Raw genomic sequence first — 18,972 nt, 5'->3', positions numbered from 1 at the left:
GATCTTGAGTTTACAATTTAATAAACTTTTACTATATTCAACATTTTCGGTTTTTATTTATTCATTTATTTATTAATGATACTTGGGATTTAACCCAGACATGCTCTGTCACCGAGTTATATCCCTAGCCCTTTTCATTTTTTACTTTGAGACAGGATCTAAGTTGCTTAGAGCCTTACTAAGTTGCTGAGGTTGGCCTTGAATTTATGATCTTCCAGCCTCAACCTCCTGAGTTGCTGGGATTACAGGCAAGTGCAGCCTTTTTAAATTTTTTATTTCATCTATTTTTACTTTTTATTTAGAGTCTAGAGAAAATATCCAGGTTGACCTCAAACTGTTGCCGAAAGCCCGGTCCTTGTCGTGATGCCAATCCAATAAGATGACATAGTTTTAAGAAACTTTGTAAGCAAAGGAGAAACACAGGGGACTCCTGTCCCAGAGCCTATGATTCTTCCTCTTACTGAGTGCACGAAAATTATAAAACAGCACACATATTAAGTCAAATTGAAAGGAGAAAAGGTCATTTAATAAGCAAGCAGGCAAGCAGCTGGGAGCAGGCTAGCACCTCGAAGAACTCTCCAGCATTTTATAAGTACAGAGTTTATAAAGGCAAAAACCACAAGGACAATTGAGGCACATGTAGGTCAGAAAAGAGTTTGTTGAGACATATTTTGATTACATGAGACAATTGTTTTGATTACACATTTGGGAGTCATTTTTGTTATACATCAAGGCCTTCGTCAGGGACACGGGAAGGTCCTACTGTACTGTCAACATAGATACAGATGTCAGGAGGCTGAAAAGAAAATATTTTTTTTTTTTAAAGAAGAGAGAGAGAGAGAGAGAGAGAGAGAGAGAGAGAGAGAGAGAGAGAGAGAGAGAGAGAGAATTTCAATATTTATTTTTCAGTTTTCGGCAGACACAACATCTTTTTTTGTATGTGGTGCTGAGGATCGAACCCGGGCCGCATGCATGCCAGGCGAGCGCGCTACCGCTTGAGCCACATCCCCAGCCCAAAAGAAAATATTTTAAGCAAGCATACAACGGAGTCAGGTCAGAACAAAATGGCATTATTTTGATTCTGTTTCATTTCACTGCCCATCAGCAGGAACTGGGGGCTTTTAAAGAGGGGATTCAAAGGCTGTATACACTCCAAGTATTCTCAATTGGAATTGTAATTCACTTTTTAATTTGGGAGATAATCATTTCTGAGATCTTCTGGTGTCATCCCCAGAGTCTAGATTACTTGTTCTTATGGTAGATGTGTACTCAAGGACAGATTAACTCTGCCTAAAATGGGAAAGAAAGGTGATTCTGTCCTGAAATTAGGGAGGATGAGAGATTTGGGAGGAGAAGGGAATGAAACAGGTTCATTTAAAAAAATAAGTTGCAATGGCAGAGCAGCAAGGGTTATATTCAAAGCATAAAGCAAACCACTGTTACAAAACTTGAGATTCTCCTGCCTCAACCTCCTGAGTTACTAGGATTACAAGTTTGTGCTACCATAACCAGCTTTATTCTGAAAAGATAAAACCAGCAATCGTTTCCTAAACCCTTCAATTATTTTGCAGATGAGAAAAACAACTTCTTGGTTCAGTAGGCCAACCATTTTATTGCCTAATCTTACCACCTATGTAAATGTTCCTAAAAATAGTTTGGCTATCAGTGACTAAGCCCTTATAAAACTATGGACTCCGCATACAAGTATCTGGTGGAAAGCCAATAGCAGGTCACATAGCTGATGAAAACAAGCATCAAAGCCTGGTGCAGTGGCACATGCCTGTAATTCCAGGGACTCAGGAGGCTGAGGAAGGAGGATCCCAAATTTCAGGCCAACCTCAGCAATTTAGCAAGACCCTGCCTCAAATTTAAAAAATAAATAAATACATAAAAAGGAATGGGAATGTGAGCTAGTGGTACATTGGTCCTGTATTGAAAGCAAGCAAGCAGACATTGGAGGAATTCTGGGTTAAGAAGGTGGATAGTCCTTACCATAGCCAGGGTCCTAGGCCAGAGACCTGACTGTGAGGATCTGATAAATCAGGTTGGGCCACCTGCCTCAAAAACAAAACATAAAGGTAATGGTGAAAAAAGAAAGCTCAATTCTTGTTCCTGGTGCCAATCCAACAATGAGGATGCCTTTTTTTTTTTTTTTTTTTTAGTTGTCAATGGACCTTGATTTTAGTTATTTATAGGCAGTGCTGAGAATCAAACCCAGTGCCTCTTGCATGCTAGGCAAGCGCTCTACCACTGGGCTAGGACCCCAACCCAAGTTTTGAGAAAAAGAAAAAAGGTTTATTGCTTTGCTAGCAAAGGAGAAACACAAGGGACTCCTGTCCCAAAGGCTGTGATTCTGCCCATCAAAAGGAATAGGGAGCTTTTAGGTGCTTTGAGGTGACTCAAAGACTACATTCCATGTGTTCTCTGTTGGGAGTTTTCATTCACTTGTTAGTTTGGGAGATAGTCATTTCTGAGATCTTCCTTACCATTCCCAAAGTCTGGATTACTTTGTTCCTATGGTGGGTGTGTACTCAGGGACAGATAAATTTGCCTAAAATGGAGAAAAAAAAAGGTAATCCCGTTTTATGAGATTAGAGAGGGGAGAGATTAGGGAGGAGTAGGGAGAGAGGAAGAGAAAGAAACATGTCCATTTTAAAAGTAAGTTGCGGTGGCAGAGCAGCAAGAGCTGTATTCAAAGCATAAAGTGGACCACTGTTACACAGCTACACTGGGAAGACAAGGGTACCCATGTCCTTAGCCCTGTCTTTGAGGAACTGACAATAACTTTGAGGTTTTATAAAAAAGGGTAAGACTTGAGGGGTCTTGAGAACCAAAGGCTTTTTTTTCCACAGCTGCCAAAGAGGTGCTCCTGACTGGGTGTGGTCTAGTCATCGTTCTCTCAGGATTGGTCAGGCAGGAGCCTTATCAAAGATGAGAAAATCAGCTGCCGCTATTGCCTGAGGGTAGCTCTAATTCCTGTCTCTGAAAATTAGGCCTTGTTCCTGGAATCCAAGGTGACTCAGCGTCAAAGAGATAGAGGAGATAGATAGAGAATGGAGGCAGGGATTCCAAGTTTTTTATACTTCTTTGGATATTTGGACATTCACAGGCAAAAGAACAGTCTAGCTGGGCTCAGTGGTGCATGCCTGTAATCCCAGTGGCTGGGGAGGCTGAGGCAGGAGGATCGTGAGTTTAAAGCCAGCCTCAGAGAAAGCAAGGCACTAAGCATTCAGTGAGTCCCTGTCTCTAAATAAAATACAAAATAGGCTGGGGGACCTGGAGTTAGGGCTCAGTGGTAGAGTGCTCACCTAGCATGCGTGAGGCACTAGGTTTGATCCTCAGCACTACATAAATATAAAATAAAGATTTTTTTAAAAAAATTAGGGCTGGGGATGTGGCTCAGTGGTCAAGTGCCCCTGAGTTCAATTCCCAGTATCCAAAAAAAAAAAAAAAAAAAAAAGTCTAAGTCCTTCTTAGAATACCATTCTAAGCTTGATTTTTCCCTAAAACTACTAAAATGACAGTAGTGGGATTAATAAAAGAGACATGAGCCAGGTGCAGCGGTGCACACCTATAATCCTAGCAACTAGGAAGGCTGAGGCAGGAGGATTGTAAGTTCAAAGCTAGTGGGCTGGGGATGTGGCTCAAGCGGTAGGGCGCTCACCTGGCATGCATGCGGCATTCGATCCTCAGCACCACATACAAACAAAGATGTTGTGTCCGCCAAGAACTGAAAAATAAATATTAGAAAATTCTCTCTCTCTCTCTCTCTCTCTCTCTCTCTCTCTCTCTCTCTCTCTCTCTCTCTCTTTAAAAAAAAAATAATAAGTTCAAAGCTAGCCTCAGCAATTTAGCAAGACTCTGTCTCAAAACATTAAAAGGGTTGGAGATGGGGCTCAATGTTTAAGCGCCCCAGGATTCAATCCCTGACACCAAAAATATGCGGGAAAAATGTGGTGTGAGTTGGGGATGCAGTTCAGTAATAGAGCACTTGCCTAGAACAAAAAATAGAACACTTCGTTATGGTAAGAACAAGTAACATATGTACCAAGTAAGTGAGACAATGACCAAATGAAATTGCTTAATTTTATAATTTTTTTATGGGAGGAGTCAAAGGATAGCTTTAGGATGGGGTTAGCAGAAGTGGGGGGAAGGGTGGAAAGGAAGGGTGGGGTTGAGGTGGTAAAAATTGGTTAGAATTTTCAGAGTTGAGCCTGTGACTGCATTGATAGGCTAGGCAGGGCTGGTTGTGAAACAGCTTGTGGTCTTATATTTCCTGAACACAAGGGTGCAATCAAGCTTTTGTGAAATCATTAACCTGTTTTGCAAATTGTCACTTCCTTAGCTTTCCATTTCTCAGTCTTGAGAAAGATAAGAGAAAATACGAATTCTTAAAACAAGAACAATGTATTATTTTTAAGGAAAAGAAAAAAAGAAAAAGAAAGATAAACTAAAAACATGTTAAGAGCTTTTTCTTTTTTATTACTATTTTTTTAATGGTGCTGAGGATTGAACCCAGGTCCTCTCACTAGATCTATAGCTCAAAGACATGATACCAAATTGAAAGAACCACAGATCTCAAACCCGGAATGAACCACACGAGACACTGGCTGCAAGAAGCAGGAGGCTGTTTTATTCGTACACAGGTGCCTGCGGGTGCACAGTGGAACCTCAGCCGGAGCTTCGGTGACTGGCACACCGGGCTCTAGGGCACAGATCTTTTATAGGGAGCAGGGGGTTGGTTTTTAGCTTAGCACAGTAACAGTTATTCTATTGGTTCTTCTGAATCCAGTCTTTAGGTCACCTGGAGGGTAAACTTGTTTTTCCACTTTATGTTCTCGGAAAACCCATAAAATTGCATCCTGTCCTTTTAGTTCCTGTTTTCACCCTGTTTGCTCAAGTTTGGCCTTTCCGGGGTTATCTATATGGAACATCTTGTGGTAGCATTGTGCAAGACTTGAAGTGCTACGTGCAGCTGGTGGGGTTTTGACATGGGGGTTGTGTAAGGGAACATCTTGCAGCTTCAGGGCACAGGGGTTAGATTTCCTAATGTTGGGCCTGGGGCCTTGAGGTCCTTCATTTCCCCCTTTTCTATATCATGGATATAATCTTATATCCATTGACCCATCTGCTCGGATTCCAGCATTATCTCAGCTGATGGCTCAGCATGTTGTTGGAGTAACTGATATTGCTGCGTGAGAACCATAGTTTGGATTACGGATAGTCTTTCTTTTATAAACTGCATTAATCTGTTAAATATGCAGGGTCCAAATGTTAAAATCAACAGCAATACAATCAAGGGGCGGGCTACAGTGGATAATATAGTAGTTAACCAAGGGGACTTATTAAACCAGCTTTCAAACCAACTTTGGGAGCCTCGCAGGGACTTTTCTCTTGCATCTAGTCTTTCTCTGAGTTTTGTCATGGACTCCCTTACTACCCCTGTGTGATCTGTGTAAAAGCAACAGTTTTCTTTTAAGGCAGCACAAAGTCCTCCTTCCTTTAAGAATAATAAATCTAGACCTCGTCTATTCTGCAATACTACCTCTGATAAGGAGGTTAAGGATTTTTCCAATGCGGTCACAGAGGTTTCTATTGCTCTCAGGTCTTGTTGTATTGCGGCCTCTAGAACCCCCAGCTGTCTTGGGCCTTCAATCAGAGCTGCAGCCCCAGTTCCAACCCCTGCCAACATTCCTGCCCCCAGCAAAACTGCCAGGGTAATGCTGATAGGCTCTCGGGTGAATCGAGTCCTGCCCATGAAATGTCCCTCGAATTCTTCTGTGGAATAATAGAGTAACCTTGGATAGATCTGAACTAACACACAAAAATCCTTAGACTGGTTAAAGGTAGCTACCGCGACACATGGAGTAATCCCGGTGTTACATGCCCAGTAAAGACCTGGCGAGGGCACTATGTATTTGGACATATCAGAGGATGACACATTTACAGTGCGTGTACAGAGTTCATTTTTTTTTAATATAGAGGAGCCCCCTAGGCATGTACCTGAACCGATTACTTCAGGCAAAGTCAACATGTGTCTTGTTTCCCAGTTGCAACTGGTGGAAGCATTGTAGGTAAAAGTCCCGTTAATAGCCACCCCTTCATAGTAGGGGGGGGCTTGCCTGAAGGCAAATCCAGCAGGACTCAGTAAAATTGGGCTGGGTGGAATTAAGGGCTTGATATCCCCCTTCAACTAGGTCTATCAGTCTTTCTCCTGACCCTGGTAGTGTAGGATTTGTGACAACCTGCATGATTGGGGGAGTGGGGGGGTTTGGATAGGTGGAATTAGATGGGGGCATTGGCCTTGAGGGTGCCGGTTTATATCTTTTAGGAGGAGGAGGAGCCTTTTGATCCCGGAGTACCTTATTAGGGCCTACTGGTTGGGGGTTGGTATTTACTATTAATCTAATTTTGAATAGGACCCCAGGGTCATAGGCAGTCTGGTGATATATTCTTAGGCCCCACAGCTTTCCTTTTATCCAATCCTTTGATACTTTGCCTGCCTGAGTAAAGGTAATGTTTAAGGGTTTGCAGGCAAATGTGGTACATGGCCCTTCCCCGTACCATAAGGTTTTGACTGTCCCAGGCACACTTTTACAATAGTCGGTAGAGAGTGGGGGATCATGTTCCTTTTCTCTTTTTACTTGTATTAAATCCCAAGATGAGCTTGGCTTCCACCATGCATCCCCCGTAGTTTCACATCCCCAAGATTTACAGTAGTAACTTTCACGTTGCCCACATTTACGTGCCTGCGACCTAGTTCTCCCGTCCCTAGGGCATACGTAGAAGGATTTCTTTCTTAGAGCCGCTCGAGCTCTCGGGTCTCTACACCCTGCTGGATAACATGAGCAGGGGCAGCGTCCACTGGTGACGCACACTTCCGGCTCACCTGGTTTAGCCGGGTCAGTAGTTGGGATGTCAAAGTCGTCTGCTCCAGCCAGCAGGTGACAAAGATCAGGCCCTAGGGTAGGCCACCAAGCCCAAAGGGGGTATTTTGCGGAAGTTTTTTCCCAAATTATATCTCCTGCCCCCGATAATACTTGCCATGTCTGGCTCACAGGCTGGTTGGGGTTATAGAGTTGGTGCCTGGCAACTGTTATGGGGAAGACAAAGCACAAAGCAAGAAAAATCAACAGCGAGTGAGTCTTATCTTTAGCGGATTCTGAGTGCGTTGCAACTTCCATCCTGGATCCGGAGAGGGGTCTGTGGACTCCTGTGGATGTGCAGTCTTCACGTGGGAAGCGTGGATCCAAGCAGCGATGCCGTCCACTTTGATCGCAGTAGGAGTGGTCAGCAGAATGGTGTAGGGTCCTTTCCACCGCGATTCGAGGTTCTTGCTCTGGTGCCTGCGTACCCAGACGGTATCTCCGACCTTGAAGGGATGTGGCAGCGAGGGGGTTTTAAGTTCCTCTTTGTATGCTGCGGCTAGAGGCTTCCAGACCTCTTTCTGGACCAATTGCAAGGCACGTAAATGAGTCTGCATAGATGGGGTGAGGGAGGCATAGGTTTCAGTTTCATAAAAGTTAACAGCGGGTGGTGGGGCACCGTACAGGATTTCAAATGGGGTCAGTCCCTGTGGGCCTGGGGTGTTTCGGGCCGATACAAGGCTAAAGGTAGGAGTTGTACCCAGTCTCTAGTGCCAGTTTCAAGCGTCAATTTAGTTAAAGTGTCCTTAATGGTTCTATTCATCCTTTCTACCTGTCCTGAACTTTGGGGTCTATAAGCACAGTGTAATTTCCAATTAATCCCCAATGTATTGGCCACCATTTGACTTACCTGGGAGACGAAGGCAGGCCCGTTATCCGACCCAATTGTCCCAGGTACTCCATACCTGGGGAAAATTTCTTCTAATAATTTTTTAGCAACCACCTTAGCAGTTTCATGCCGAGTTGGGAATGCTTCCGTCCATCCAGAGAAGGTGTCAACAAAAACTAGAAGATATTTATATCCATATATACCTGGTTTGATTTCAGTGAAGTCTATTTCCCAATGGGTTCCAGGTTTATGGCCTTTTACCCGGACCCCTGACCCAATTTTGACCTTACCAGCATTTACCTGGGCACATGCTTGACAATTTTCTGCTATTTGGCGAAGGAGTTGATCCCTGTTCGGGAGATATAAAGTACCTTCCCCACAGTCTAAGAGCTCTTTCATCTTTTTAGCCCCGAGGTGTGTCAGTCTGTGTAGGGACTTCGCCAGTTGTTTTGCATTTTTGAGGGGCATGATAGTCTTTCCCTGGTATTTCCAGGTATTTTCTTCTGGGTTGTAAGTGGCCCCCAGTTTCTGTATGACACTTAAATCTTGGTCCTTATAGACCCATTGTTCCTCATGGTCATCACGTTGTGGGTCTGCTCGTTTGGGCAATAGAGTCATTATCAGAAGTTGTGGCCCTAGGGCGGCTTTTTTGGCTGTCTCATCTGCTAATCTGTTTCCTCTGGCCTCTGGAGTATCCCCTTTATGATGGCTGGGACAATGTATGATACTTAACTTTTTAGGCAAAAATAAAGCTTTAAGCAAAGCTAATATTTCAGTCTTATTTTTGATTTCTTTTCCCTCTGAGGTCAGTAATCCCCGGCGCCTGTAAATTTCTCCATGTATATGAGCCGTGGCAAAGGCATATCTGCTGTCTGTGTATATGTTTAGTTTCTTCCCCTCTGCCAACTTCAAGGCTTGAGTCAGAGCTATCAGTTCTGCCCGCTGAGCTGATGTCCCGCCCGGAAGTGCACTCGCCCATATTACCTCAGATTCGGTGGTGATGGCCGCTCCCGCTCGTCGTTCTCCATTGAGCAGATAACTGCTTCCATCTGTGTACCAGACCAGCTCCGCATCTTTCATTGGTTGGTCTGTGAGGTCTGGCCGGGTCCCCTGTGTCTCTGCAAGAATCTGCTGGCAGTTGTGAGGATTGGCTTCTCCTGTTAGGCAATCTTCCTTGGAGGCTGCAGCCAGCAAGATGTCATCTACATATTGAAGCAGGATTAAGGAAGGGTGTCCTACACGAAAGTCGGCCAAATCTTGATGCAAGGCCTCATCAAAGAGTGTTGGGCTGTTTTTAAATCCTTGTGGGAGTCTCATCCAGGTCAGTTGTCCAGAGACTCCTTCCTCGGTATCCTTCCATTCGAATGCAAAAAGAGCCTGACTTTGGGGAGACAGTCTTAGGCAGAAAAAGGCATCTTTCAGATCCAGAACAGTATACCAAGTATGGGTAGGAGGCAAGGTGTTGAGGAGATTGTAAGGATTTGGCACTGTGGGGTGAATATCTTGTACCCTCTTGTTAACTTCCCTTAAGTCTTGGACCGGTCGGTAATCATTGGTTCCCGGCTTTTTGACGGGCAACAATGGAGTGTTCCAGGGCGACCGGCAAGGTGTTAGAATGCCTTGGTCTAGGAGGCGCTTGATATGTGGCTTGATGCCCTGGTAGGCCTCCCTTGACATAGGATATTGTTTAATATTGATGGGAGTAGCAGTGGCTTTTAGGTGAACGACTATTGGAGATTGTTGTTTAGCCATTCCCATTCCCCCGGTTTCAGCCCAGGCCTCCGGGTAAGAACTAAGCCAATAGTTCATATCTTCCATAGGTACAGAAGGTTTGTCAAACAGTTTATATTCGTCTTCCAATTTGAAAGTCAATACATGTAAGGGGGTCTGGTTTGGCCCTGTGATGGAGGCACTCCCATCCTTAAAATAAATTTGGGCTCTCAACTTGGTCAATAAGTCTTTTCCTAGTAGTGGATACGGACAATCAGGCACATGTAGAAATGAATGGGAAACCTTACCTGTGGCAAGGTGTACTTCTCTTTTGGTGGTCCATCGGTATGGTTTGCTCCCGGTGGCACCTTGAACCCATGTCGTTTTGTGGCTCATGGGTCCTGGTGCCTGCGTCAGCACCAAGTGTTGGGCTCCTGTATCCACTAGGAAGGTCACAGGTTGCCCCCCTACTTGCAGAGTTACCCGGGGCTCAGGGGGGAGCTCCTGGCCCTGACTCCCCTAGTCTTCGTCTAAGGCTAGCAATTGGGAGGTCCGATTTGTACCTCTTCTGGGGTTGGGGGGTCTCTTTGGGCAGTCTTTTACCCAGTGTCCTCTTTCCTTGCAGTAGGCACATTGGTCTCGGTCTACACGGGGTTTGCTCCGTTCCCTGTCCCTGTTTATCTTGTCTCCCTGATGTCCTGCCTGAACTACAGTGGCCAATATCTTACTCAGTTCCCTGTTACGCCTCAGGTCTTTTTCTCTCTCTCTCTTATCTGATTCTTCCCTAAGTTTAAGGTCTCGTTCTTCTTGCATCTTTCTAATCCTATCTTCTCGTTCTTCTGGAGTTTCTCTTTTGTTAAATATCTTTTCAGCTTCCTTCAGTAAATCTGCTAGAGAAAAATCCTGTAGGTTATCTAATCTTTGCAATTTAGTCCTGATATCTGGGGCGGACTGCCAAATAAAAGCCATAGAAATGTTTCCTTTCTGGTCCTCACTATCAGGATCAAAGGGAGTAAACCTCCGATAAGCCTCTTTTAATCTCTCTAAGAAGGCCGTCGGAGTTTCCTCTGACCCCTGGATAGTCTGTCTTACCTGAGCCAAATTGGTGGGCCGTCGCCCTGCTCCATGGAGACCCGCTATGAGTAACTGGCGATAGAGACGTAGGTGGTTCCTACCTGCTTCAGTCGCATAGTCCCAGTTTGGCTGGGTTAAAGGAAAAGCTTCGTTAATCAAATTTGGGAGTTGGGTGGGGTGCCCGTCATCCCCTGGCACATTTTTGCGAGCTTCCAAGAGAACCTTTTGTTTCTCCTCTGAAGTGAGTAGTATCTATAAGAGCTGCTGGCAATCATCCCATGTTGGCTGGTGAGTTACTAGAATAGATTCAATCAAAGAGGTTAGAGCTATAGGGTCCTTAGTAAAGGAAGGGTTATGGGTTTTCCAGTTATAGAGGTCAGAGGCAGAGAAAGGCCAGTACTGATATTGGCCATTGGGGCCCCCTGTTTGTCGCAGGGGGAGGACTTTAGAGGTGTCCCCCGAGGCGGTGTGGTCTCGACGTCCCCGGAGTCGTCCCACCATGGGAGATGGATCCGGGGGAGCACTGGCGGTTGGGCCCTCCTGGTTGTTTTCCTCCTCTGAGGATTGTTGATCGGGTTCAGGGGCTTGTAAGGGTTGGGACTGGTAAGGAGGAGGCTCGTCAGTCAGCAGGTCAATCAGAGTTGAGTCTTCTGGCGGCAGAACCTTCTTTGGCGTTGCCCCTGATTTAATTAAGGTCTCAGATTTGTTAAGAACGGGGTAAAGTTGAGAGGTTTGAGAAGGGAGAGGGGGAACTGGGATGAGGGGAGCAGAAGGTTCAAGGGGCTTGGGTGGAGAGAAAGAAACCACCCAAGGGGGTGGATTGGAGGTTAGATCTTCCCAGGTGACAATGTAGGGTATCTGGTCGGGGTGTCCATGAGGACCGTGGGTAAAGATTTGGGATTTCACCTGTAAGATAAGATTAATGTTAAAGGTCCCTTCTGCTGGCCAGCCAGTGTTGAATGTCGGCCATTCTGAGGTACAGAGTGTTTTCCATTTCTTTTTCTTGATTGTCACGGACAGGTTGTTTGCCCGATCTTGAATATCTTGCCAATGATCTAGAGTGAGGCTCAAAGGGGTGGTCAGTGAGTGCCCCATGTTAGTTGTGGAGAGAAAGTAAAGAGACAAACACACAGACACAAAGATGAGACCGAACAGGAAGAGCGCTGTGCGGCTTCGGTGGAAACCGAAAGTATCAGACGGCCTGGGAGAAGTATGTGTTTCTCCGTTGCCTACAAAGACAGTGTATCCCTCGGAAACACTGGGGGCCCCGAAGAAACGGACCCCTCTGATCCCTGGGACGTCTCCCAGGGTGGCAGGGGAGAAGTCTGAGTTCATCAACTCCTTCTCAAGCTGCCTCAAAATACTGGATGACTATGCATAGTCTTACAGACGCTGCGCAAGACACTGAACACTAGACCAACAAATCAGAGAGCTCGAGCTGGCCGGCTTACCTCCCAGTGATGTCGGGTGTCCTCCAGATAGGGATCTGGGTTGGAACTGGGATCTTGTATCTCAGTGGAACCTCCAAAATGAAAGAACCTCAGATCTCAAACCCGGAATGAACCACACGAGACACTGGCTGCAAGAAGCAGGAGGCTGTTTTATTCGTACACAGGCGCCTGCGGGTGCACAGTGGAACCTCAGCCGGAGCTTCGGTGACTGGCACACCGGGCTCTAGGGCACAGATCTTTTATAGGGAGCAGGGGGTTGGTTTTTAGCTTAGCACAGTAACAGTTATTCTATTGGTTCTTCTGAATCCAGTCTTTAGGTCACCTGGAGGGTAAACTTGTTTTTCCACTTTATGTTCTCGGAAAACCCATAAAATTGCATCCTGTCCTTTTAGTTCCTGTTTTCACCCTGTTTGCTCAAGTTTGGCCTTTCCGGGGTTATCTATATGGAACATCTTGTGGTAGCATTGTGCAAGACTTGAAGTGCTACGTGCAGCTGGTGGGGTTTTGACATGGGGGTTGTGTAAGGGAACATCTTGCAGCTTCAGGGCACAGGGGTTAGATTTCCTAATGTTGGGCCTGGGGCCTTGAGGTCCTTCAAAATGAAAAAAAAAATTTTCTTTCTTTCTTTCCTCCTTCCTTCCTTCCTTCCTTCCTTCCTTCCTTCCTTCCTCCCTCCCTCCCTCCCTTCCTTCCTTCCTTCCTTTGTTTCATGAGAGATTGAACCCAGGGACATTTTACCACTGAGAAACTTCCCTAGCGCGCGCGCACACACACACACACACACTTTTTAAAAATTTTAAGCAGCATCTTACTAGTGTTGGTAAAGATGGCGCCCGGAGTGCTTCTCTTCTGGGACCTCAAGAGTATTGGTAAAGATGGTGCCTGGAACACTTCTCTTCTGGGAGCTCAGGTCCATGACACACTGAATGGCGCGTGAACCGTCACCTCCAATCCCTGTGAATGGCGGGAACTTTGAATGGCGCACCTCCAATCCCTGAAGTGGCAAGAACTCTCGGCCAATGAAGAAGTAACAGCCCACTCGCCTTGCTCCTCCTCATCCTGTGTTAAGCCCATAAATATCAATACCCTGTTCATGTTTGTTCTCTTACTCTTAGTCTTACTCCCTCTCCTCCCTTTCCTCTCTCTCCCCCCTCTCCCCCTCTCCTCTCTCTCTTCCCCCTCTCCTCTCTTTCTCCCCCCTCTTTCTTCTCTCTCTCTCTCTCTCCCTCCCCCCTTCTCTTCTGCGACTGGCCGCTGTGGTCCTGCTAATAAAATCTCGGACAGGTAAACAGTTGTTTTGGCTTGTTGAGTTTACGGAGCTTTTCCATTGTCCTTTACAACTAGGTTGCTGAGGTTGGCTTTGAACTTGGGATTCTCCTGCCTCAACCTCCCAAGTTGCTATGTTGCCGAAAGCTCGGTCCTTGTCCCCAGTACCAATCCAATAGCAAGGACACCATTTTGAGGAAAAAGGAAAAAGAAAGTTTATTACTTTGCTAGCAAAGGAGAAACATAGGAGTCTCCTGTCCCAAAGGCTCTGATTCTGCCCATTAGTGGGAACAGGGAGCTTTTACAGAGGTGATTCAGAGACAATGAGATCAGGGAGGAAAAGATTAGGAAGAAAAAAAAAACATATGTAAGTTTCAAAGCCACAAGGGATATAGTTGAAGCATCAAGTGAACCCCTGTTATAGTTGGGATTACAGGTCTGTGCGATGGCAATCAGCAAAATTGAGAAATTGAAAAAAGTTTTTTTTTTTTTTTGTTAGAGGTCTCAGCTTGAAAATGTCAGATCACAGCCGCAGATACCGGCTCTTCCAACCATCAGTCCATGCTGTTCATAGCTAAGACGTTGCATACAACCACCTTGGCTCCCCTTCTTGGCTCACCCAGGAACACAGACTCAAGCTATCCCTGCATGTCAGCTGTTCTCTGGCCCATCTCAGCACCACTGAAGCCTGATGGGATTGAGGCAGCTGGGGGAAAACTGAACAAAATATTTAAAGATAAAATTTTAAAAGTACAGGGCTGAGGGTGTGATTCAGTGGTAAAACATTTGCCTAGCTTGCAAAAAACCCTAGGTTTGATCCCCAGCACTGAGGAAAAAATAATTTTTAGGTATATCAAAAAGAGAAAAAGATAAAAAATAGTAGGAAAAAAAGAAGTTTATGAAGTTCAGCCACCAAATAATAGATTTTCAGGAAGAGAAAAATAGGTTAAGAAATCCACAATGAAAGTATTAAAGAAAAATTTCCAGAAGTAAAGAATATAAATTGCCAAATTGAAAGTACTATCACAATAGATTAAAATTGTCCTCTACCAAAGCATATGTTTGTGCAATTTAAATCATCTAGGACAAAGAGGAGATTCTTCTACTTTAAGAAAGGAAGGTCTGATGCCATCAAAAGCCTACCAACCCGGGCTGGGGATGTGGCTGAAGCGGTAGCGCGCTTGCCTGGCGTGCGTGCGGCCCGGGTTCGATCCTCAGCACCACATACAAACAAAGATGTTGTGTACGCCGAAACTAAAAAAATAAATATTAAAATTCTCTCTCTCTCTGTCTCTCTCTCTTTAAAAAAAAAAAGCCTACCAACCAAGAAAAGCCCAGGACCAGATGGATTCTCAGCCAAGTTCTACAAGACCTTCAAAGAAGAATTAACACCAATACTTCTCAAAGTATTCAATGAAATAGAAAAGGAGGGAACCCTGCCAAACTCATTCTATGAGGCTAGTATAACACTGATACAAAAATCAGACAAAGACACACTGAGAAACAAAAATTTCAGACCAATATTTGTGATGAACATAGATGCAAAAATTCTCAATAAAATTCTGGCAATTTGCAGGGCTGAGGATACAGTTCAGTTGGTAAAGTGCTTGTCTTGAATGCACAAGGTCCTGGGTTCAATCCCTAGCACCAAAAAGAAAAATTTCTGGCAAGTTGCATACAAAAACATTAAAGAGATAGTGCACCAAGATCAATTGGGGTTTATTCCAGGAATGCAAGGTTGGTTCAACATATGGAAATCAGTAATTCATCTCATCAATAGGCTTAAAGATAGGAATCAGATGATTATCTCAATAAATGCAGAAAAATATTTGACAAAATACAACACCCCTTCATTTTCAAAACACTAGAAAAACTAGGGATAATTGGAATCTATCTCAACATTGTGAAAGCTATCTATACTAAACCCCAGGACAACATTATTCTAAATGGAGAAAAAATTGAAAATATTCTCTCTAAAAATTGGAACAAAGCAGGGATGCCCTCTTTCACCACTTCTATTCAACATAGTTCTTGAAAATCTAGCAAGAGCAATCAGACAGACAAAAGAAATTAAAGGAATATGAGTAAAAAAAAGAACTCAAACTATCACTATTTGCTGATGACATGATTCTATATTTAGAAGATCCAAAAAATTCCATTAGAAAACTTCTAAAACTAATAAATGATTTCAGCAAAGTAGTAGAATATAGAATCAATACCCATATATCAAATGTACTTCTATACATAAGCAATGACTCACTGTAAGAGAAATTAGGAAAACTAATTTCCCAATAGCCTTAAAAAAATAAAATTGGGGGAATCAATTTAACAAAAGAGGTAAAAGACCTGTACAATGAAAACTACAGAACACTAAAGAAAGAAATTGAAGAAGACCTTAGAAGATGGAAAGATCTCCAATACTCTTGGATAGGCAGAATTAATATTGTCAAAATGGCCATACTACCAAGTCTGTTATACAGATTTAATGCAATTCCTATTAAAATCCCAATGACGCTGGATGATGCTCAAGCGGTAGCCTGCTCACCTGGCACCCGTGCGGCCCAGGTTCCATCCTCAGCACCACATACAAAGATGTTGTGTCCACCAAAAACTAAAAAAAATAAACATTAAAAAAAATCTCTCTCTCTCTCTCTCACTCTCTGTTTAAAAAAAAAAAAAATCCCGATGACATTCTTTACAGAACTGGAAAAAGCAATGATGAAATTCATTTGGAAAAATAAGAGACCCAGAATAGCCAATGTAATCTGTAGCAAAAAGAGTGAAGCAGGAAGTAATACCTGACCTTAAACTATACTACAGAACAATAGTAAAAAGAATGGCATAGAATTGACAGAAAGGAAGATCTGAGAGGAAGGGAGGAGCAAAAAACAAAAAAGAGGAACAGAAATTACAATTGCTTTGCATTCTCAATAACAACACAGGAAGCTAGAAGACAGTATGTCAATGCTTTTAAAATAGCAAAGGAAATCATTCCAGCAGAGAACTCTCTGTTCAGCCAATTACCAAACAAATGCTGGAGAATTGAGATGTTGTTCAATTGTACAGCACTTGCTTAATATGCACAAGACATGGGTTTGATCCCCAGCATGGCAAAATAAATAAATAAAATACAAGTATTGCCAGGCATGGTGGCACATGCTATAATCCCAGTACTCAGGAAGCTGAGGCAGGGGGATTGCAAGTCCCAGTCCAGCCCAGGTAACAACCCTGTCTCAAAGAAACACAAAAAATAAACACAAGTGTTGGTGGAGACAAAGACTTGCAAAGAGTTCAGAAAAGAAAATGATTTCCATATACCTTTCCTAAAGAAACTACTCCCAGAGGACATACCAAAATGAGAATAGCTAAAAAAGGAAGAGAACTGGTCCCGGTGATTTAGGAATCAGGAAAAAGGATCACTGGTTCTAGGCTAGCCTGGGCAATTTAGTGATGCTGTCCCAAAATAAATTTTTTTTTTTTTTTTTTTTTTTTTTAGGTTTCTAAAAGTAGTGAGTTTTATTTCAAAGCATCACATTAAATTTGAATCTCAGTCAACAAAGCCATATCTTCTTATATGTTGATTTTTGCAAAGAGTACAGACTTGCAAACAACAGATATGATAAAGTATTTTAACGTAAAATGTGTTTGTTTTTTGTAGAAATAAAGTAGTACAGAACTAGCATACAATGTGAATATCTTCTTGGTAAGTGATTTAGGCCATGATTCTCATCTTTTAAAGTTGTCAAAAATATTTTAAATGTTGCTCTGCTTATTTGATACTTGTACTTTTTGATAGAACCATAGGAAAAATCTCTCTACTTAGATTAATGTACTCACACACTATATGCCTAAATTTAAACATAAAAGTTATATATCAAGAGATAGTGACATTCATTATTAAAAAGTTTTGTTAAAGGGAGAAAAATCTCTAAAATTTTTTATCAAAACCCCAAACAATCAAATCTTGGGCAATAAGTACCAACATATTTTATAAGAGTTAATGAAGTATCTAAGCTCTTTGTAAGAGGATGCCATTTTAAATTTATTTGTCATCCCTCTTCCATGACAAACACATAAACATTTCACTGAAGCAAGCAACTTAGAAATGTGGTTCCATAACTGTGTAGTTAAAGAAGGAACTTGCCAATTAAAAGCATTTATTATTTTCTTGTTTGGCTTTGATTTTGTGGGAAGTCACCTATTCTGATCCCCTAATATGCAATGAAAGTCTACATTTATAAGCTTGGAAAACTTGTGGTTCAGTACATAGAAGTTTCTTCTACAAAATAATGGGAATGTTTTGAATGCCAGGAAATTACAATGTTTAACATATCACAAACATTACCTGTAAGTACTTTGAATCACAATAAAATCACATTAAAAAGGTACACATTCTTGTTCACCAAAATTAATGAGGCAATTTGGGAACAAGAGACAGATTCTCTCAATGTTAACCTTTAGATATTCTTAACCTGCAATAAAAAATAGTTTAAAAAGAAGTGTGTTTTCTGTAAAAATCAGTGAAGTACATAAATGCCTTGGCACAATACAATATTATCCTACGATACCTACTTCAAAATATATGTTCATCTCCCATTCTCCTCACCATCATTTTCACATTTTAATTATGCTTTCCTTTTGATTGTTTGCATGCAAGAACACCAACTAAACTATTTATTTCAACATTAAGCCTGTTTCTTTTGAAGCCAAGATTTTTTTTTTTTTTTTATTTAACAAACGCAATGGAGACTCATTTTTCAAGATGCTTAAGGCAGAATGCTTAAGGTTCATGCTTGCTGCTTTGCCTGGGCTTCTGCTTCCTTTGAACCAGGTGGTGCTGTCAAGCCTAAAAAGGCATAGACTGCATTATTTTCTCGAGCTTCAAAGAAGGCATCATAGTCCCCACGGTACTGGCTTTCATTGAAAATCTGAGGTGGCAGGGGGTATCCTGTGGCTGGTCGACTATTTTCAGGTACATTTTCTCTGATCCACTTCCGATTCTCTTCATTGGCTGCAATATCTTTTTCTTCAAATCCTATTTTGTTGGCTTCTAAGAAACCAAGCACATCTTGCTGTTTCTTCTTAATCGCCGTAGAGCCAGAAGAAGATGCAATGTATACACGAATCACCATCCTGGGAACAGCGGCTGGCGGTTGTTTGGGTCCTGGAATGAGCCATGGAGCAGCTGCAGCAAAGGCCCCAAAATAAAATTTTTTAAGGGATGTAGAAAAAATGGGGGGCTTTAGATGTAGCTTGGTGGTGATATAGCCCTGGGGTGGTGATATAGCCCTGCCAAAAATATTAAGATAAAAAGAGGAAAGTGAATTTAGGAGACCAAAGAATTTAGGCAAAAGAAATATCCAACATAGTAGTGAATGAATGTCAATAATAGGATGAGACCAGGTAACAAGCATAGAAGGCAACTGGTTCAGATTGAAAAAACTCAAAATCCAGATTTATTGGAGCTGGATCTGGTGGCACATGCCTGTAATACTAGAGACTCAGGAGGCTAAGGCAGGAAATTACAAGTTCAAGGCCAGCCTCAGCAACCCAGTGAAGCCCTGTCTCACAAAAAAAAAAAAAAAAAATTAAAGAGTTGGGGATGTAGTTCAGTGTAAGTGCCTACTGGTTTCAATCTTCAGTACCAAAAGAAAAAGACAGATGTACTCTTATGGGCCAGGCTATATGGGCAATGACCAAACAGACTCCATTTTAC

At 42.9% G+C, this 18,972-nt stretch overlaps 1 protein-coding gene, 1 non-coding gene and 1 pseudogene across 2 annotated transcripts; all 3 read right to left on the bottom strand.

Moving 5' to 3' along the window:
- Positions 1 to 7,748: 7,748 nt before the first annotated feature.
- LOC139705208 (uncharacterized) lies at positions 7,749 to 10,207 on the bottom strand. The gene is made up of 2 exons (XM_071609998.1): positions 8,056 to 10,207; positions 7,749 to 7,931 (listed from the first exon to the last, which is right to left on the bottom strand). The coding sequence occupies exons 1-2, from the start codon at positions 9,859 to 9,861 to the stop codon at positions 7,848 to 7,850; spliced, it is 1,890 nt and encodes a 629-aa protein (XP_071466099.1). The 5' UTR covers positions 9,862 to 10,207; the 3' UTR covers positions 7,749 to 7,847.
- Positions 10,208 to 13,756: 3,549 nt separating this feature from the next.
- Positions 13,757 to 14,015, bottom strand: LOC114091767 (small Cajal body-specific RNA 6). Its single transcript, XR_003582548.2, has one exon. It is a non-coding gene; the product is annotated as a small Cajal body-specific RNA 6 (non-coding RNA).
- Positions 14,016 to 16,753: 2,738 nt separating this feature from the next.
- Positions 16,754 to 18,448, bottom strand: LOC114091648 (adapter SH3BGRL pseudogene; annotated as a pseudogene).
- Between the last annotated feature and the right edge of the window lie 524 nt (positions 18,449 to 18,972).

This window comes from Marmota flaviventris, chromosome 3 (genome assembly GCF_047511675.1).
Source record: "Marmota flaviventris isolate mMarFla1 chromosome 3, mMarFla1.hap1, whole genome shotgun sequence".
Classification (NCBI taxonomy): Eukaryota; Metazoa; Chordata; class Mammalia; order Rodentia; family Sciuridae; genus Marmota; species Marmota flaviventris.
This window is presented reverse-complemented; position numbering and strand designations above follow the sequence as displayed.